The sequence below is a fragment of the Chiloscyllium plagiosum genome, unplaced genomic scaffold (assembly GCF_037043375.1).
Source record: "Chiloscyllium plagiosum isolate Xiang-an unplaced genomic scaffold, Cpla_swu_hap1 HiC_scaffold_12, whole genome shotgun sequence".
NCBI classification, from domain to species: Eukaryota; Metazoa; Chordata; class Chondrichthyes; order Orectolobiformes; family Hemiscylliidae; genus Chiloscyllium; species Chiloscyllium plagiosum.
In genome coordinates this window covers 31,089,883-31,112,196 of record NW_028270150.1, presented here as the reverse complement: position 1 = coordinate 31,112,196, position 22,314 = coordinate 31,089,883, and the positions used below count along the sequence as shown (strand labels likewise).

Genomic DNA, 22,314 nt, shown 5'->3' with positions numbered 1-22,314 from the left:
GGAGTGAGGGGTATCGTCCATCTGTTGACCACTGAGGGTACAAAATGAGTCTGTATGCACAGCAGGAGGATCACTGACTAAAGTAATTGGACAGTCAAGGATCTGATTGGGGGTGGCTAGAGTAGAAGCATTTGTGATATTCGGAACAAGGATGGTGAGAGGAGAACCTCTGGGTATATTTGGGGAGAAATGTGGAACAGCACTGAAAGCCAAGGAAAGCTATGGGAGAGATGGTTATTGGCATTGACCACCAGCATGGCATCTGTAGAGGAGCAAGGAGCACATCATTAAGGTTGAATGTCAGGTCATGGAGGACAGTTGGAGATAATTTCCAGCATCTGCAGTTTTTTTAAAATTCTCATCCAGTTATCAAATCCCTTTATGACCTTGTTTCCCTACGTATAATATCCTCCAGGTCATGATTCTTCCAGACAGCTGTAAGCTTCAACTCTGGCTCTTTAAAATCAGATTTAAATCTCTCCACTATTGGCAGGCAGCTGTGCTTTAAAACTACCAAAGTCTGAAAGCTCTGAAATAAGCTCCCCCTGTTTTATCTCTTTTGGTCATCTATGTCAACATCTCACACCACTCAGTAAATGATTTATTGCCTTACAATGCAGCTGGGAAATGCCTCAAGAAATTTACATTATAGGTGCCATATAGATAATGTTTGGTGCTCTATTAGAGTAGACTTCAAAGATTTTCACAGAAAATTACTCAAATTAATGTAGCATGTCAACGAGGTGAATAATAGGATAAGGGACCATACTTTAATCATGATAGACATTGATTACGTATTATTCTGTCAAGAATATTATTTACAGCAATATTTACTGTAGTATCATAACATCTAGAAGTTCCAGGAAAACAACACTATGTTGTATTTGTATGCGGGTCATCTATCACAATGATGATATTACCTTTTGACTTTTTGTCAATGATCCAGTTTTCAACCATTACCAAACTGCACACATTTTAGACTATATATAGTATATATAAATTGCAGAAGGAATGGGTGATCTAAATTAACTCTTATTCCTCATTCTACTTTTAAAACCAGTGACTAACATTTTCTCCTCAAATGGAAGGAGGCAGCATCCCATCAACAAATCTCAATGGCAAGATAAGCTTGCATTGCACCACCACCCATTGTGAGTCACAGAATGCCTGCAACACTCAATAAGGAAATAATTTCTACAACAAGAGGTAAACCATTGCACAGGATCATTTTCATTTCACTACTAAATCAGACACATGCTGACGTTGGAAACAATATTTTGTTAATAAAAATTAAAAAGATAATTCTTATCAATTTCTGTTTTCAAAGTTGCATGGCACATTATATCACCTGAAGGTAAATCAGCCCTAAGTAAATAGAAGGATTATCTTTGGTTTTTTTGAAAGAAAATATTACTGGATTGGTCATGTTTTTAGTTACTGAGATCTCTGTTGTCTAATCCTTCTATATTTCTAACATGTAGAAAGATTTTTTGCTTAGCAGATGTGTACTGGTTATCTCCTTTGTTGCAGTTGTCAAAACAACAGCAAATGCTTCTGAATTTTAGAACATTAACTGAACATTACATTTGCTTGAATCTAATTTTTTAAAAATCAAGAACTGATCTTTTGTGTCATAGTAAATACAAGTCCACACCTCAGATTCCTGTTGTCACTTGAATCGGACAATCAGGAGTTGACTACTTACCTGAAGTAGTACATGACTGATTTAAAAACTTTGATGTTAGAAGATGCAGGCTTTACAAATAAAAAATATATTTCCCCATTACTGTGCTTTTTCTTCCATGTGCAAAAGCAGTTGCTCCCAAAAGCTGTGTGGAGAATCTAAAAATAATATTTAATCTTCATTTTTTCCAAATAAAAAGCATTTTTTGTTATTGCCTTTTACTTCTCATTTCCATGCAAAGGGAAAATTTGGAGATTTTTGATTACTTTTCAATATTTGTTACACACAGAACAGGTGATGCAAAATAATAAATACTCCAATGCAGTTTTGACAATTTAGAACCTATAAAGCTAACTGTGGAATGCATTTCATTCAAAGATCATTACACAAGTATCGTCTAAAGACCCATGTGCTACAGAGAACCTTGCATACAAAGTCCACGACTAGTTACATGCCCATAACACTTTGTTGGATTAGTAATTTTCTTTCCTACAATAGTCAATTCAAATATTCCACCAAGTCGTCTTACATCAATTTTACTTTGTTGAAACTTTCAAAGACTAAGGGGTGAAGCTGTCATCTACCTGACGGGGGTGGTGGCCTTTGTGGAGGAGCAGGTCTTGAAGGAGGGACTGCAGGACGTGGTGGAGGTGGCCGCTTTGGTTCTAGGGTTTGACTACCTTCCTTGTGCGCTGATACTTGCTGGAACTCTGAAGTGTCTGTTTTCAAAAAGAAATTAAGATAACATGACCAAACTTGTAGAAAAGAATGACATAACAGGTCGAGCAATGGATCAAATAGCACACTATAAGTAATTAAGCCAATCACAGCAGACAACAATCAAATATGACAACTTTCTCATATTGAGATTTTTTGGTTTGCATTTTAATTCATTCACAAGTTGAATATCACTGGCTAGATCACATTTATTGTCTGTCCCTAATTTTCTAGCAGGCAGTGAAGAGTCCATCACATTGTTGTGGGTCTGGAGTCACACATAGGCCAGACTGTTCAAGGACAGATTTTCTTCTCTAAAGCAAAGCAATGAACCAGATGGGTTTTCTCTGACAGTGGACAGTTTCACGGTCATCATTAATTTTTAAAATTAAGTTCAAATTCCACCAACTGCCATGGCAGAATTCAAATCCAGGTTTCTCAAACATTACTTTCTTCACTGAATTCAGTCTAGCAATAAAACACTAGGGCTTGTGATGCCTAAAAATTTAGCAAGTTGAATACACCATTAAAAATATGATTTTTACATTTGTTGAAGTCATCCAAACTGACCAATTTTTCCTCATTACACTTCATTATTTTAAACAAGCTATTGGACAGACACCTTTTTTCCCATTCATTTTCTTTGAACTTAATTTATCACTCTTTCTTGTGGGTGACCTATAAAAGGTATTTGCATTTAAAATACAATTCATACCAACTCAAACAGACATCAAATTATTAGATATACAAAGGCAGTCTTAAAAGTTTAGTCACTTTAGAAATGCAGAGATTGCAGCAAGATTTGACAGAGGTGGACTTGCCTGGATTCAGTGAATGTTCTTTATTTCTGAATTTACTATTTATATTCATAAAAAACCATTACCTTGTTGAGGCTGCTCTTGTTGAACTGCAACTGTTCTGGAGGCTGCTCTACTTGGTCTACTCGGCAGTGTTGGTAGAGGCATCTCTGGTATTGTGGGAGATGGACATGGACTTGTCCTTGGAGTTGAAGCAGGAGAGGTACCTGAACCTGAACCAGAGACAGGCTGCAAATGCTGAGGAATTTCATCTACGTCAGCACTATATTCATCCACATCCCCTGTATTAAAACAGTATGAGATACCTGATGAGAAACACAAATTCGTAACAAATTCTTTAAGTTTATACCAATCTTTACCTTTACTTTGTTTAATGAGTTTATCATTCAAGGCAGAATTACTTGACAAAATTGCAAAGTGAATATTTTGTTGAATGTTAATTAATTGTAGACCTCTATTTCTAAGTTGCGTAGAATAGCCAAACTACATTTATTCATCAAATATCATTTGAAAACAAAATTCTGGAGATCACAACGGGCAGGCAGCATCCATGAAGAGAAAGCAAGCCAACATTGGAGTCTCGATGATTTTTCATCAGCCTACTTTCTTCTGATGGATGCTGCCTGATCTACTGCGATCTGCAATCCTTATTTTCAGTGGAGTCCAGCATCTGCAGTAATTTGCTCCTTCATTTTCAAACAATTTCACTTATAAATGACATTAGAAGAATTAGCTGCAAATACTGCCAGCAATTTATTTTTGTGCCCAATTCAATCATTTGACAGATCTTTGCTTATGGATTGATTTAATCACAGTCAAATCATTTTGCTACAAGCTATTGAATATTAAAATTGCAAATCGTGCATTACATGCAAACCAACCCTATGCTCAATAACATACCTTCCATATCATAGTCAGCAGTAACTTCTGTATCCTCTCCAAGCAGCATGGAGCTAGTCGAGACTGGTAAACCAAGACCACTTCTTTCCAGACTCATCTCTTCCTCTAATTTAGTGGTCCAATCTGGATTCTTCAGGCAAATGTGGAGTGTCCTGCCCAAAACCTGCAATGACATTTATTATCCCCCCCAACACAAAATCATTCGATCAGGACATGTTTCAGTAATTCTGCAAAGGATCATCAACTAAGTCACTTTAATCTGTTGGTACTCAGGCAAGATTCAGTTGATTATTGAATTCACTATTTTTCTGAGACTACATGAAAGTCCTGTACTTGTATAGAAATCTTCTTATAGGGGCTTACTCCAAGTCTCTAATCCTCTTTCCTTGTTGCTTTCTACTTTCACTTGATAAATGCTTCCATATTTTTATTTCTGCTCCTCTCTACCTACACCAAGTTCTGCATTCCTCTCTTGCCTTCTCTCCATGGCTACATCTCTCCCATTGAACTTTGTTATTTCTCCCGCTGCTTTCCAGTTACTGCACAAATTCATTTATTTGCTTGCCAATCCTCCATCAACAAAGCTTTAGAAAGAAACTTATTCAGAAGCACTAAGAGGCTCCCCCAAACCCTGCACAGGCAATCAGTGGGCTCCAATCATTGTACATGACAGTGTGTCCAAAAAGAGAAAGCCTTGCAGTCTGGAAATGGACCAAATGTTTAAACTTCATCACTAAAATTATAAAAATCCAATATTAAAGTCTAAACAAATATCTCGGCTGACTGTAACACTTTAACTGGTTAACATGAGCTGTAATGCTCTGAAATAAAATAAAAGTGCAAGAAGAGATTTGAAACTTCAAACTGAAGGCTAGAATTTTACAGTTAATATGCAGAAATGGCAGAGTAGTCAAATTCCATGAAATATTTGCATCAAAGTGCAAGTAGATTCAGATTTCTCTTATTTCTATCAGTTTCCATAAAATGTTCATACTCATTAGTGTCAACTTGAATGAATGATGAATGATTTACTTATTGTCACTTGCACTTTACAGCAAATTATACAGTAAAATACAGCAAAAAGCTTCAACAGTCACCACAATCCTGCAAATAGTTTATGAATAAAAAGATAACTGAAAGAGAGTCCGAGCTGCCTTACCACCCACTAATACCTGCGCTCCCCCCAATGGGATTTGAAGCAAAGACTTTCCAACCTAAGGACAGGAGTCATTCAGCCAAGGCGAACACTCTAAAGACCTTCAAGAATGTTGATGTAGTAGTAAGGTCTGAAACCAGAAAGCTTACAGAAACCACCACAGACTGAGACCTCTAGGACCACACTACCTGCACCTCATTGTAAAACTAGTTCAGTAAAGAATGTAAATACAGCTCTCAGCATGCTCATCATGCATTAGAAAACCAGATAAAGTTGCAACTGGGGCTACACACACGCAAAACAACAAATGCAGTATGTGACAAAATAGAAAAAAGTGATCGCACGACTAACAGATCCGGTGAAAGTCTTGGTAAGCAGACTAGTAAGGAGTGACTGGGCTGAATCTTATGCTTTTTCAGATAAGTGCATGTTGTGTCAATTTTTGGAGGGATACTCACTGTGAACTCCAGTGAGCTTTCTCACCTTCTCACTGTCTCTTATCCAGCATATCTTAACTACCTGCCCCACCCATGGCATCCAGCACGGTCCATTTCTAGTCCCATTTAAGCATGTGTTTCCCCCAGAACAATGCACCACTCAGTGGATATCCGCCAAAAGACTCTTGTACTTGTACCATCTTTCAAAAGCCATGTTGCATCAGAACAAGCATTAGCAAACTGGCATTGTTCCTCATCAGCGACATAATTGTATAACAGTCACAAAAGCACACTGCTCACAAAATGCAGCCAGCATGGCTGACACTTTACTCATGCATATGAACTCATCCTCTCACCATATCACAATTTACCTGTCCTTAGTTACATCCCATCTAAACAGCATCTCGAAGTCAGAGCTACTCTACTCTCAAAGCCCATTGGACACCTAAATCTTATCAGCGTCCTGTAGAGGAACATCACATACCAATCAGACAGCCCAAACATGAGCTTCCATTAACAGCCAGTAAAAATGAACATGGAAGGAATGAGTAGAAGCTGCAATTTGTGGTCACAGTGCAAATCAAATGCCGGTATGATGAATAACTACTGCCTATAATTCCAAGATGATCTTAAGACCATAAGGAATAGTAACAGGAGTAAGTCATTCGATCCATCAAGCCATCTTCTGTGCCCAGTTTGCATCTACTGGAACATAGTGTCTGTCTTGTAGCACCACAAGAAGCTTTCTCCAGCTCAATGTCCTCGTCCTGCTCCTGAGAAGGCTGCTCCTGACTCCTCCACGTACATCACATTGCATCGTTGCCCACTGCAGATGTGCAGTGCACAGCACACAAGAATGGTACAGCACACCATCTTGATTATTCGAGATGCACCACCTAAGTCTGATTTGAGAAGTAGAATTGCACCCTCAGCCCCATCATCTGCTCCATCATAGCCCTGGTCAGAGCATGTACACCAACTTGGTAAAAGTATTGTGCCAGCTGACTGACCAAATGACACCAAAAAGGGAACACTTGGTGTGCTCCGAATCATTTCCTATCCCAGATTCTCATCAACCATGAAACTTGTCACTGAAGAACAGAAAAGTCCATCTTCATACTTATGATGAACTATATATTCCTTCTCCCACAGTACTCTCATAAGTTCCACAAGTGGTGGGACAGTTTTATAGTTAGTATTCTCCTCCTTTCAAGTCATGGCAGGTAACTTCAGAGTATTAGATTTGAACATGGCGAAGTGCAAACTATTCTTGACTCCCAAATTACTTGTATGAATTGCAGATGTGTCAATAAATTATGACAAATGAAATATCGCCGGAGTCTGCAAATATATGCATCATGTTTTTGTCCCTGCAATGTCCTAGCATCCAGATGACTTAGATCTTGCACTTTCACCAAAATGGCACTGACTCCACACACCATGTGAAGTACTAATGTGCTAACACGCATGGCATGCCAAAGAAAACCAAGGTGTGGATGCTGCAAGCATACAGGTAGGCGATAAGCGAGTGGGTGATAAGATAACAATCGGGCAACCCTGAAATGTGTTTGATGTTGAGCTCCACGCAGCCAGCACTGAGCTGGAGTTGCCACATTATCACTGACTTCCATATCAAAAATTCTTAATGTCTAATTTATTCAACATGTTTGGTAGTCCGGGAAACTGAATCTTAATGAGATGAGCATTAATAAAGCATTTGACAAGCCATTAGCACCTTTAACATGGCAACTCACTTCTGCTGAACAAGAAACTTGCCTCCCTGTTCAGCAAATGCATAAAAGACGCAGTGAGCTGTTCCTGATGTTGAGATAGGCTTTGCTGAACTTTTATGATTCTGCCATAAATCCTGCACAGCCCAAATCACTTAGATCCCTATAAAGACCCTGTCTCGTGTTTTGCCAAGAGTTGTTAAAGATCAAACTTGATGTGGGACTAGAGTCAAGTTTGGATCAAACTGAGTAAGAAGAACAGGTTTCTTTTCCTAAAGGCACATTGATGACCTAGTTGGGTTTTTACTGCAATCCAAGTCCTATTTACCAATCAGGAGAAAGTGAGGACTGCAGATGCGGAGATCAGAGTCGAGAGTGTGGTGTTGGAAAAGCACAGCCAGTCAGGCAGCATCCGAGGAGCAGAAGAATTGACGTTTCGGGCATAAGCCCTTCATCAGGAATGACTCAGGTACTTTTCCAGCACCACACACTTGATCCTATTTACCAATCACCCCATTCTCGCTGACCTGTATTAGATCCTTTCATCTGTCAATATTTTGATTTCAAAACTCCAAATATTCAACTTTTCTATCTCTGTGATGCTTCTAGCTCTGTATTCCTGAAATCTCGACATTCCTCAAGCTTTGACATCTTGCAATCCCTAACCATGATTAATTTACTGTTGGTGGGAATCATTCATCTTGCTGGGTCCTAAGTTCTACAATTCACTTCCAGTGGTATTATAGACCTGAGTCAGTATGGCTTCATCAAGGGGGGAGTGGGGGGGTCATGCATGACATCAGTTAGAAGTCTTTGAGGAGGTCTTGACCAAATTAGACAAAGGAGAGCCAGTAACTGTGGACGTAACAAGATGCTATACAGAAGGCTAAGATAGATAACAGACCAAGGAGTTAAGGACAAAGTATTAGTATGGATAGAAGATTGGCTGACTGGCAGAGTGCAGGAATAAAAGGATCTTTTTCTCGACAGCAGTGAGGTGTAAGGCTTCACGGGGGCAATGTTGGCATCACAACTATTCATGTTATGCATTAACAATCTGGAAAAGGTACTGAGGTCATTGTTGCTAAGTTTTCAGATGACAAAAATAGTTGAAGGGATAGATAGTGTTGAGAAAGTAAAGAGGCTGCAGAAAGACTTGGACAGGTTAGGCAAGTGGGCAAAGATGTGGAAGATGGAATACAATGTGAGAAAATGTGAGGTTATGCACTTTGGTAGAAGACGATTAGCGTATTAACTCACAGTCAGCACAGGCATTGTGGGCTAAAGGTTTGTTCCTAGGCTGTATAGTTCTTTGCTGTACCAGAGGCATAGACTATTTTCTAAATGTGGTAAGGTTCCAGAAATCTGAAGCACAGAGAGTCCTAGTTCAGGTTAACATGCAGATTCAGTGACAGTTTGGAATACATATGCAACAACAGCATTCATTTCAAAAGGGTCAGAATACAAGAGCTCTGGTCACACTGTATTTGGAATATGGAGAGTTATTTTGGGCCCCATATCAAGAAGCCTTTGAGAGGGTTCACAGGTGCTTTAAGAATGATCCCAGGGGTGAAGAGTGGTTGAGGACTTTGGGTCTGTATTCAACGGAGTTTAGAAGATTGAATAGGGATCTCACTGAAACTTTTGGAAAACTTAGGGGTCCGGATAGAGTAGACATGGAGAATATGTTTCCACTAATAGGAAATACTAGGACCGAAGGGCACAGCCTCACAATGAAGGGACAACCCTTTAGAACTGAAATGAAGAGGAATTTCTTCAGCCAGAGGGTGGTGAATCATTGCACAGAAGACTGTGGAGGTCAAGTTATTGAGGGTATTTTATTTAGAGATAGCTAGGTTCTTGATCGATAAGGGGACCAAAGGTTATGGGGAGAAGGGTGTTGAGACACTTATCAACCACGATTGAATGGCAGAGCAGTCTCAATGGGCCAAATGGTCTAATTCTGCTCCTGTGTCTTATGGACAAGATTAGATTGTTGAGAGGGATTGGGCAGCTAGTCGACAGAAGCGTGTTCTTTGCCGGACAAATATATTTCCAGCACTTCAAATGAGCAATATTCAGCAAACGCTGTTTACAATACTGATCAGGACTTTTACTTACTTCAGTGCCGTTTAACCTCTGCACTGATAAAGCAGAACTACCTTCCAAGAATGTGACCCACATTTTATCTTCTACAAACCTGAAACAAAGGACACCAGAGTTTTATGATTTTACATACTAAATACCAGTGCAAAGGGTACAACAATTAATGCACTCTGTAGGAAGTCAGGAGATAAAGAGAATTCAGGTCTAATAAGAGATCAAGAGCTTGGTTTGGAACCATAACACCGACATTTCAGTAGAAACATTATAGCCCAAAATATAGATCTAGTCTTGAAATCATTGACATTTTATTTGTGTGCGCTACTTATATCTTTTTAAAGCAGCTCTGTGCCAAATGCTCTGTATGATGCTGACTTATATCTTAAAATTGTTTGACCCATTGCAAGACTAGACAATAATTTCTGAAATAGAGAAGTTAACAGATTACCAGAAAATTTTACATCTGGAAATCATAATATATCTGTATTTTTCCAAAGAAAGTACCTTGCTTTCAGATTCTAAAGGAAAACCTCTTATTACCACTTACATAACTTGAGACTGTTACAGTTCAGAAATAAACCATCCAACTTGAAACACATGTTGGCAAATTCCTTTTACTTGAACTACTGGGTCTATTCCAACACTTTAGCTTCTTCCCTGGACCTTGAAATTTCCAGGTTCTTAACCATTGTCTATGCATAAAATCATTCCTACAATTCTCCTGACAGCTCATGCCCACTTGTGTCCAACTGTTGCACTAGCTCTTAAGCTTTCTTTAGTTTCATAAAGATTCCCTCATCCATTGTAGATTGCTTTCCAGCAACTCCTTCCAGAAATTTATGGGCTAGATGGAGTGCTGGTGGCAAAGTTGTGGAGTGAACCAGCTTCAACAATCAGCAAGATCCAAGACTACATTTTGCCAATGGCAGCCGATTAAATAATTACTGATTAAGATTACTAATTAAGATTAATTAATCTTAAGGATGGTTGATTACCTGAAGAGCTGGCAAACAATCAAAAGGCCAGCAATTCAGTAGCACCATCAGAAATTCACCTTGGAGAAGAGCACATCAATGAATATTTGCTCTCAACCAGATGAATTTGAGAGATCTTGGGACCAATCAGGCAGACCCCAGCAAGTAAGGAGGCAGGGCACTGCTGACAATTGGTGCCATGGTGCAGGCAGGGGTCCCTCAGTGAGCTACACCGTGCTGGAAAAGCCAACACCCTATTGCCAAACAAATGGTAGGAAAGGTATACAAAACACAAATTTAAGTGGGTCAATTGAATTCTGGGTTGAAGGACCATATACCATCTGCCCTGTCATGAAAATAAAGGCATAGAGGCAAAAAGACAACAGGCACACCACTCAGTTTGCCATATCATCATCCTTCCCACATTCCAGCTTGTTCCCAAAGGGCTGGTAAAATCCAGCCCAATGTTTGCACATTTTTAGCAAGTAATTATCATAGTCACGTTGACAAGAGACTGGATGGTGACTGGTGTCAGCGGAACATTGAACTAGCAAGGAAACAGTATACTTAGAAGAGGGATTAGATGATTGGCAGAGGAAAGAACTTATCCATTACATTTGTCTTGGGTGGCAACAGCCAATACTTTGATATAGCCATGTGTATTATATCACAATGTTCTTCTTATGTGAATTGGTGCCCTTCTAATAGCATAAAGTATAACTGATAAATACTAATCAAGAACATAAACTGTTACTTCACAAGGAGAAACTTGCAAACTGGATAATATTTCACGATGCAGCATAATTACTCTATTTTTGTTATTGAAACAAAAAGCCGAAGATATAGACAAAAATATTCATTGTTACCTGATCAAAATAACATCACCATATGCAGCAAATTTCTGAAGCAGTTGATCAATTAAGTTATCATCAAAATGATCCTGGTTTGGGGAGGAGCTGGTCAGTGAAGTAACCACTGTTCCATCAGGTGGTCCCTGGAGAGCAATAACTTCCTTGTACACTCTTTGTCGAGCTTCAGGATCCACCTCAAATATGTCTATGTCTACTGTAGCAACCACAGGCCTAATTAAAAAAAAATTGAACTGTAATTGGTGTACAAAAACTTTATAAACTTATAATCAAAGAAGACAGCATTGTGCGACTGATTGCAGTAAATAGCAGTTCGTGCAACTGCAATTAATGTATTCAATTAATGCATATGTCAATTCTCTTGAACCATCCCCCCAATCCACACAGGCACACTATGATGAGTTGTGTTGCATGCAATTTTTTTTTGTGTGGCCATTCCCTAAGTACATAACTTGTAATGGACAAGTCTTTTAAAAGTTAAGCAGACACTGAAGATCACTGAACCTAAAGATAAATGTTGGCAAGGGACAGGCTGGTGACTGGAGTCAGTGGAACGTTGTATTAGCAAGGAAGCAATACATTTAGGAAAACAAATCTATTTCTGGAAAGGCAAACTGCAACATAGGCAGAGAGTGGGGATAAAGAAATCCTTCTCAGGATGGAAGCCGGTGATAAGTGATGTTCCACAAGGGTCGGTGTTGGGACCATGACTTTTCACTTTCTATATTAATGATCTGGATGCAGGAACCAATGGCATTCTGGCTGTTTACAGATGATACAAGGGTAGGTGGCGGAACAGGTAGTATTGAGGAGATGGAGTTGCTGCAGAAAGATTTAGACAGGGTTAGGAGAGTAGCCAAAGAAGTGGTAGATGAAATACAACGTGGGAAAGCAAGAGGTCATGCACTTAGGTCGGAAGAAAACAGGCATGGACTATTTTCTAAATGGGAAGAAAATTCAGAAATCTGAACTGCAAAAGGACTTGGGAGTCCTAGTCTATGTATCAGATTAGATTAGGTTCCCTACAGTGTGGAAACAGGCCCTTCAGCCCAACAAGTCCACACAAACCCTCTGAAGAGTAACCCATCCAGACCCATTTCCCTCTGACTAATGCAGCCAACACTATGGGCAACTTAGCATGGCCAATTCACCTGACCTGCACATCTTTGGAGTGTGGGAGGAAACCGGTGCACCCAGAGGAAACCCACGCAGACACGGGAGAATGTGCAAACTCGACACAGACAATTGCCCAAAGCTGGAATTGAACCTGGGTCCCTGGCATTTGAGGCAGCAGTGTTAAACACTGAGCCACTGTGCCGCCTGAGGTAAACTCTTAAGATAAACGTTCAGGTTCAGTAGGTAGTTAGGAAGGCAAATACAACATCATTCATCTTGAGGGGACTGGAATATAAAAGCAGGGATGTACATCAGATGACATTTAGTGTACTTATTCCCTCTTTACTTTGTCTGCTAATAAATTCTCAATCTATACCTGTGTAGTACCACTAATTTTATGTGCTCTGATTTTGCCTGCTGACCTTTCATGTGGAACATTATCAAAAACTTTGAAATGCATCCACTAGTTTTCTCCCACCCCCGATTCTACTATTACATTCTCAGAAAAAATCCATTAGGTTTGTTAAACATGATTTTTCTTTCATTAAAAACTACGTTGACTTTACGTAATCTAATTGATATCTTCCAAATGTACAATTATCACATCCTCACTAAGTGACTCCAAATGTACAATTATCACATCTTCTGTACAACTCAACTAAGCTAACCAGCTGCATTTTCAGGTTTTCTCACTGCTTTTTAAATAAAGGCATTACATTTGCTAGGCCTGTTCTGGAATCTATATAATTTTAGAAGATTGTGACCAAATGCATCCACTTTTTCCATGGCCATCTCCTTCTAATGTATATTTTCATGGATAAGGAGGTCAAACTGCAGAGTACTGCACACTCTGGCAAATAGATTGGGCTTTGAGGACTACTAAGCTTTCAGTCCCATTAATTTCTCATGCACTTTTTTTTAAAAACTAATTTCTTTCAATTTCCACTTGCCAACTGACCCAAGCATTTTTGTGGAATTATTTATGCCGCCTTTTGTGAAGGCAGAATGAAAGTAGCAGTTTAATTACTCTGGAATTTCCTTGTTTGCCATTTTTAGTTCTCCCCCTTTGAGACTGTAAGGGCCCAAATTTGTTTTCACTTTCTTTTTCTCTATTTACATATAGGGAAGAGTGTGTGTTCCACTTCTTCTGTATTCCTTGCAATTTTACACACTTACTCCTTTTTTTCCTCCCCATTTAAATCAACCTCTCGGTCCTCTACGGCTGAATTCTACATTGTTTCCAGTTCTCACTGAATATATTGAAGAAATAGCTTTTCAGGAGCTAAAGTGTCAAGGGATATGGTGAAAGTATGGCCGAGAGCTAAAGAATCAGCCATGATCATTTGGAAGCCATTGTGAGTGAATTCAATGGGCTAAATGACCAGTCTTTAACTTCTGTTTCAACATGAAGTCATTCAGTGCATTCACATGTCATGCATTTTTAAAAGTTTAATATATCGGTGACCAACCTATGAAATCAACTGATAAACTCAAAAGTAAATTGTTAATAATTTTACTTTGAATATTATTTCAGATATTTGGCTTCTATAACCCTAGATTTCACATTGCTTCAATAACAAATATGTTTACTGGACCTATGATCAGATGTTTTCAGTTCTGCTCGTCCATAATATGTGAGTGTTCCAGGACTCCAAGAATTAGTTAGCTTATGTTCATCCTTAATACTGGAATTCAACAAATCCAGGTCTTCAGCTGCAAAAGACAGAAAGTAATGGATACAGCGTGAATTTCTTTCCTCAATCACCTGCTGCCACAAAATAAATAAAAATCTAAGGACAGTGGAAGCCAGTGGATAGTTTTGTAAATTTGCATAATGGATGTGCATTGAGAACTTGACATCTAAACTTTATTGTGCAATGTGTTATTTTCATGATGAGTTGGTAGTTCAAGTTGAGGCAAACGTCCCAGCAGTGGTTGTACTTAGAACCTTTGGAATACTTCTATTCAAAATCCTGTTGCATCTCCGGACTCAAAAATGAAGACAGGTCATGCACAAAATAAGAATATTGGAGCAGCAGCTGACTTCCTGTTTTAACTGATTAAAAGATAAATCAGGAATGGCAGGTATTTTTGTACTCTGCATACAGTATATATCCTTTAAACACAGCTGGCGTTCTCTAAGTTACAAAACAACCAGTCACATGCAGGAAGCTGAAAATGTTTAGGGTTAAGTGCACATTACCAAACATCTACACTTATAGGAAGCATGGTCAGCAGACTGGAGTTGCAAGTTATCTGACATTTTGCACCCTGCAAAAAAGGTGATGGGTACAGGTGGATGGGAATCGGGGAGAACAAGAATAGCATGGTTATCTGTACAATGCAGAGGATCAAGACAGCACAAGAAAAATAGGTAAGCGTGAGGTACAAGTAGACAAGTAAAGTAACAATACACATCAGTAAATTAATTTATCATACCTGATTTGTCAACCGGCCATTTTCTTCTTTTCCAAAGAATTCGATCCGTCCAGGCTGGTGTTCGACATTTCTCACTTGTGTCATAATCATCTGAGAACAGGTCATATTTGTATGTTGGTGCAAAGTTTATTCTACCTTCTAAGAATTCTCGGAAAATCTGCAAAAGCAAACAGAAATGATTTAACCAACTGATCAAATTATCAGATTGAAAACTAGAACAATTGTTCCTTGCTGGACAGATATGGTCTCATGACCTTACAGATGTGAATTACACTGCAAATTTCACAACTGCAAATTGTATGCAGATGGTTTGGGAAAGATATATTTGGTACTTCTGGTATGAAATACTGAACATTAAATTAACATTTTGTTGTACTGAGTGAAAGTTACATTTTCTAGGAAGTTCAATCAACTTGCTTGTCATTTAAGTATGAAGCAAGAGTATAACATTCAGTGGATTTTAAGTAAGTGGCAATAATTAAGTAAAATTGGCCTTCTACCATGATCTTTTGAGATATTCTTGCATTTACAATAGTAAAATATTGCAAATGTTGGAAATCTAAATAAGAAAGAGTAGAAAAACTCAGCAGGTTAGACAGCATCTATGGAGAGGAACAAGAGTTAACCTTTCAGGTTGATGTCCTTTTAATCAGAACTGGAAAGATTTCGTAGGTCTGGCAGATGTGCTGACATCTCAGGTCAAAGACCTTTCATCAGGAATGGAAAGAAATGCTGCCAGACCTGCTGAATAGTCCAGTTTTGCTGTTATGAACGTTCTTCAGCTCTAGATGTCAAGGTAACCGTTTCTGTAGCGATTTTAAAAATTTGTTTCATAAGGAATGTGTCATCTTGTAATATTTATTGATTTAGTTTTATACTTTGTGCACAACAGTTTTGAAACCATTCACAACACAACACTAGCAGGTTGCAAAAAGGGCATAAATGCATTGTCTGAACACGTTCTTCAATTTAGAGAATTCAAATACTACATTAGATCTATTTTTTGCTAATTAAAGTTCAATTACAAGATGGAGTAAGACGTGCTATATTCTCTGCCTCCCTGCAGTCCGACCGTTAAAAAATATTTATTTGACAAAAATAATGTTATTTAAGAGTCTTCTACAAATGTACTTTTCACATATAATATTGATAAACATTAAACTTAACACTTTAAAAATAAACTTTTATCTTACATGTCCAGCATTTTTCTGATTAATAAGTTGATCTCCTGAAAGGAGAGAGTCCCAGTTCTGTTGTCTGATCAGCTCTTTTACTTCTTCATTTGGTAGATCAATGCGATAATTAAAATCTCCACACCAAAATATATAGTCATGAGAAAATAGTAACCTCCCCTAGTAAAAGCAGAAACACATAGCTCAGAATTAAATTGTTAAGTTAAAAAGTTATTTTCTGTCAAAATAACCTGTGTTTTTAATAGTTTACAGTTCTCCCACTTTGGCATTGTTGGAAAAACCTGCCCTGGTTTTCTTTAATTATTTAAGCTTTTGCTTTAAGTCCATTTGCTTATTTCACTGGCTATAATCTTGAACCAATTTTTTGTCTTTACTACAAGGCAGGTTTTGTTAAATCTCCCTCATTGTGCCTCAAGATCAGGAGTCCAATATAACACACTGATTCGTCATAGTCAGCAATCATCACCTAGAGCTATTAAGAGCAGGAATGTACTTTAGATAGGTTCTGAACTGCTGTGCTCTTCCAGCACCACTAATCCAGAATGTACTTTAGATAGATGACCCCTGTAATTTTCCATCTTTCAATTTTAATGTGAACAAACTATGAAGGAGGTGCCCCGTAATTCTGCATCTAACTGACAATTGGGACACTGGTTGGCTTAATAGTTGATACAGGAGAAAGTGAGGACTGCAGATGCTGGAAATGAAATCAGACGCTGGAGATCAGAGCTGAAAATGTGTTGCTGGAAAAGCGCTGCACTTTTCCAGCAACACATTTTAAGCTTAATAATTGAGACAGCAAATCTCTGTCGACAAATTTGCGTCACAACCTAAAACTTTGAGTAGAATCTTTGGACTAAGTTCAAAAGCAAAATTTGTGTAGAGAAGGCCTTGTGTGGTTAGGCTCCAAAAGCTCAAAACCTCTAGCAATCAGGCACCCAATTAGTCCACAATAGATTTTCAATTGGAATTAGGACCCAGATCAAGTGAGTCCCACCTGCTAGGATCAACAGTTTTCATATTCAGCAATTCCACTGAAACCTGTCGCCACTACCTGGAGGACATTAACCATCTCAAGGGCAAAATCTCAGTGAGGTGCTTTGTGAGGAGTGTGTTTATGGGTTTGGGAGAATGCAAGAGAGGCAGATGATGACTGTCACTGACCAATATGCACCCTCCACAAATCAGTGCAGATCAAAGGTCACCCTCCACAACTGCAGCCAACTTGCACTGGTTTCCAGTCAGGTGGGCAAATTCTCATCCTGCTTTGAGGAGATAATTTAGCTCCGGTGGGAATAGGTCCTTAAGTGACCTTTGACTGACCACTTTCATCGAGCTTGCACCTTTATGTACAGAACTTAATTCAGATAGAGGGAGGATGGCAGTAGAGCTCTGGGCCACTCCCATTCTATTTAATTAACTTGCCTTCATGTGATTTCACAACTGGAAAAAACTTTGGCACATATTTCAGTTTAAAAGATTACATCAACACATTATTGCTGATATATTTAATCAACTTATTCAGGTATGTTATGAGAAACACCTGGGGCTGTTGGGCTTTGAACCTGGTCCTTCTGACCCAGAAGGAGGGACACCATGACTTTGCCACAATAATGTAGTACACATTATAATATGTTTGCAATTAATTTTAAACTTGCTTTATAGGAGTCATTTTGGCTGAAATTTGGCAATGTAATCGAGTAAAATAAAGATCACAAAGTAATGAAATATATCTTCAAAAAAATTACATTGAAACATCTGGTGACATAATCTGTACAATGTATTTTACTGTACTTAGTTTTGAAATGCAGTCATGGTTGTAATTTAGCAAACATGGCACTTAATTTGTGCACTGGAAACTCTCAAACAGCAGCATAATGACCGGATAATTTGACTTTATAATATTCACTGAGTAATAAACTTTGGCCAGAATATCAGGGATCAGTCTCCTTCTGTTTTTCTTCAAAATAGCACCTTGTGTTCTTTTACATTCTTCAGAGTAGGCAGATGGGGCCAGTTTATGTCTCAACCAAAATACGGTACTTACCAACAGTGCAGCAATTGCAGGCTTGATTTCTGTAAAGCACTAGAATGACACTTGAACCCAGAACATTATGAGTTAGAGATGAGTGCACTTCCAATCATTTAGAAACAAGATTTGTCTAGACTGATAAAAGCACTATTTTAATGCACAGTGCATAACTTCATAAGGCAATAAGTGATAAACTTTCCCTCAAAAAAAGAAAGTGAAGCCAATCCCATTCATAGATAAAAGTTACTTGAATCTCCTCAGTCCAGCTCTCTTGAAAAAGAATGAATGCTGGAATTCCATTAATAGAACATTACACCGCAGTACAGGCCCTTCAGCCCTCAATGTTGCGTTAACCCGTGAAACCAATCTATCTTACATTATTCCATTTTCACCCATGTGTTTATCCAATGACCATTTAATTGCCCTTAAAACTGGCAAGTCTACTACTGTTGCAGGCAGTGCATTCCACGCCCTTACTACTGAGGAAAGAAACTACCTCTGACATCTATCTATATCTATCACCGTTCAATTTAAAGCTATGTCCCTTTGTGCTAGTCATCACCATCTGAGAAAAAAGACTCCCACTGTCCACCCTATCTAACCCTCTGATTATCTTATGTCTCAATCAAGTCACTTCTCAACCTTCTTCTTTTGAAGAAAAACAGCCTCAAGTCCCTCAGCCTTGCCTCATAAGACCTTCCCTCCAAATCAGGCAACATCCTAGTAAATCTTCACTGAATCCTTTCCAAAACCTTTGGATTAGTGGTGCTGGAAGAGCACAGCAGTTCAGGCAGCATCCAAGGAGCAGCAAAATCGACGTTTCGGGCAAAAGCCCTTCATCAGACCTTTCCAAAGCTTCCACATCCTTCCTATAATGTGAAATCTCATTCAACATAAAACAAAATTCTGGTTAAAATTATATTGCTGTTTGAGAGCTTGCTGTTCTCAAATTGTCAACAATGCTTGCAAAGCCAGTGACACCTATATCCCATGAACGAAACAGAAAAAAATATGTTTCCTACAAGATGTCAAAAGTACTTCAATGGTTAGAGCTTTAGGACATGCTGAGGCTCTGAAAGGAGCTATCATTGCAAGTATATTTTTAAATGAAATTTATTCCACAAACATGCTACTAATCCATACCTTTATCTTTAAACATAAATACTTGCGCTTTATGCCAACAAAATAAAAGTTACTTAGGGACTATTAAAGCCTCCTTAATTCTTGTACTTCAACACAAAACGAGAATGAAAATATTCATCCATTGTTGTTGATCATACCATTGGAAAACTCAGTTTGCGAGCTATTTCAATGTAATCTTCATTCCTTTCTTTGACTTGCGATTGGCCAGCAGCAAAATGTGCACAAACAAAGCAAAGGCTGGTACTATGGAACACCATACGAACAGCAACTGCCCCTTTGTTACCAGTGGCTCCTCCCATTCCAGTTTTAACAGTGTCAACTGCTACATCCCTGAAATCAAATTCCATAAGTCTAATTAGCAAAAGAGAACATTTAACAAAGTGTTTTAATAAGTCAATAAATACCTTTTAAGCAAAAACTTACCCAACAGCTTGCTGTTAATAGCAAAATATATCCTTCATTACTATTTTTAGTCAATTTTGTGCTTAAAGGGATAACATCATTACTAAAGAATAAGATGTTTTTCAAATGAGAATTAAGTTAATAAACAGGGATTACCTCAAGGGACAGCAGTTTACTAGAGGATAAAGTTCCATTTGTTTTCTCAGCCTCAATTATGGATCACTGCTCATGTACAATTTTCCATATAGCACAGCAACCTCACTAAATAACTATCGATTTCAAGCCAAATTATAGAACTAGATTATGACTCCCATTAAGATATGAGCTGAATTTGAAAACAAGTTCACAGATAAAAGACATCTCAATTAATGTCTAGCCAACTGAATTACCATTCTTTTGTGGAACAAATTTACTTTTAATTATAACTAGAGAGGAAAAGTCCACATAGTACTTGGACAAAACCCAAACTCAGATGCCAATTAAAAATAGCAACTATTGAAAATACCCAGAGTTGAGAAGGTTCAAAGAGCAGCATTAAAGTGATAGATACGTACCAGTACCAGTTGTTTTACCAAATGTATATAGCAGTTCAACTGATTTTTTTTTTTAAAAACAAGATTATAAAACTTAATTGCCCACAGGGCAGTATCTCTCTAACTTGATGTACAACTGAATCACTGTCATCCTGAAAGGATGGTTGAATGCCTCAGAGTGAAGCGTTTTGATTCAAACAATACATTTGCACAAGTTACTGAACTGTTAAAATAATATTGCAATGTTGTTTTTTTTCTTGTCGTGGAAATACAGCTAAAAACAAATTTTGACTTATCAAATGTTACAAAACAGACTAACCTGATGTATGGCGCGTGCTGTGGTCGGATAAAAACGAACAAGCAGACACCCACGAGCTGCTCAGAAGCTAAAAGAACATACTTGCAATCCCTGGAGATACTCTTCTGTATCTCAGCTGCCCACAGCTTCTGATTAGTAGTGCTATCAAACAGTTATACATAATAAGAATCAGAGTATACTAGTACATGTATAATGCTTATATCTGTTAGATTGGGGAACAAATTACAGTTGCTGCAAAATGCAAGATCTCATTTCGCTCCAGTCTAAGAAATGGAATGTTTTGGACATTACTAGGTAATATCTGATGAGCCACATTGAAAAGCAAGAACATTACTCATATTTTCAAACATTTCTCTAAAGATAAAAACCTATGATAAATGATATTTAACCAAGTTCCAATTTCAATTACATGCAAATCTGATGAAGGCCATGGATCTGAAACAAAAATTGAGATTTTCCAATCTACATGCAAGCCTGACTAACCTAGTATTTTCAGCCTTATTTCAGTTTTCAAGCACTTGCAAATAATTATTCAATTATTCACCATGGACTGTGGTCCTAACACTGTATTTAACACTCAATATATGATATTGGCGTTATGTACACACGGCTTAATTGATCGAAGGGTGGATCGGCAGCCCGACACCTTCACCTTCACCTTCCTGTGTATAAATGTAGGGGAGGCATGGTCAAGTGGGCAGGCAGTAGATGTGGTGCCCACTTTGCTTGCCTTCAAACCCACGGGCAGGGAATTTAAGATCCAGCTAAGTGTTTCACACTAGCAAAGTAAATTCACTGCAAGAATTGCAACATATTTCAATTTTTTTAAGATTGCAGAATTTATTTCCTTGATCAATAAGATTAGACCTGAACACCACCTTAGATTTAAATTGACATATTTGAAGTGAAATGAACCAGCAGTTATGCAAAAGAATCAATATTGGAATGTAATAAAGACTTCAGCTCAGATTATTGCATGATGATATTAGGGTCAAAAAGGAAACCCATGTGTTAATACTATTGTTAACACCATTAAATGTAATTTAACACAATAAATCATTCTTCTCCCATGAACAAGTACACTTCATGTTTAAAGAAACCCAAATTTCAAAGTACAATCACTTGGCTTATGTTTGCAACCACATTATACAAAATTGATCCTAAATGGTAATGCATAGATTGTCATTCACTTTATTTCTTCATTAGAATTACCAATAATAGAAACATACATTACTACGTACCTTGCACTTACAATATTTCCTGCATTGAGCTCAACCATTTCCTCAAATCCAATAGCAAAAATGTCCACAGATTTGCCACTCTTGTCTGGCATAAGAAATAAGAAAGAAAATTGGTTAATACTCAGGAAAGAGGGAAGTGGCACATACAAATAATCCAGGCTAGTGAAAACCTCCACGGGTTTGGTAATTGACACATGGCAGATAGGTTTTATAAAACAGTAGCTATAAATCAAGACATAAGCTTAGACAAACCATTAGTTTATGTATTTTCAATTTCAGATGAAGACAGCAGACAATTAAGTTGTTGAGGAAGTTAAGGAAGTACCTATTTTAAAGATTGCACATAGTAAATCATCATAAACCCAGAGTAGAAAACTTAGGTTCTGGGTGAATGGATTAAAGTTGCACGAGAAAAAAATTGTGACCTTACTGTCCAGTTTTAGTTATGAAGAGAGGTTGAATACATTGGGACTGCTTTTCTTAGAGCAGAGGAGACTGAGATATATAA

At 38.1% G+C, this 22,314-nt stretch overlaps 1 protein-coding gene across 14 annotated transcripts in view; it reads right to left on the bottom strand.

Moving 5' to 3' along the window:
* Nucleotides 1-22,314, bottom strand: part of synj1 (synaptojanin 1) — a 101,134-nt gene that overhangs the window by 17,435 nt on the left and 61,385 nt on the right. For 9 of the 14 annotated variants that reach the window (XM_087992599.1, XM_087992600.1, XM_087992601.1 and 6 more), the window contains 11 exons: nucleotides 21,807-21,891; nucleotides 20,566-20,706; nucleotides 19,449-19,641; nucleotides 16,137-16,295; nucleotides 14,944-15,100; nucleotides 14,100-14,217; nucleotides 11,386-11,601; nucleotides 9,564-9,642; nucleotides 4,120-4,282; nucleotides 3,285-3,524; nucleotides 2,269-2,403 (listed from right to left, as the gene is read on the bottom strand). In XM_087992599.1, the coding sequence (XP_087848725.1) occupies nucleotides 2,269-2,403; nucleotides 3,285-3,524; nucleotides 4,120-4,282; nucleotides 9,564-9,642; nucleotides 11,386-11,601; nucleotides 14,100-14,217; nucleotides 14,944-15,100; nucleotides 16,137-16,295; nucleotides 19,449-19,641; nucleotides 20,566-20,706; nucleotides 21,807-21,891 (1,686 nt within the window). The remainder of the gene's footprint in view (nucleotides 1-2,268; nucleotides 2,404-3,284; nucleotides 3,525-4,119; nucleotides 4,283-9,563; nucleotides 9,643-11,385; nucleotides 11,602-14,099; nucleotides 14,218-14,943; nucleotides 15,101-16,136; nucleotides 16,296-19,448; nucleotides 19,642-20,565; nucleotides 20,707-21,806; nucleotides 21,892-22,314) is intronic. The other 5 variants (XM_087992591.1, XM_087992597.1, XM_087992596.1 and 2 more) reach the window with 1 other exon arrangement.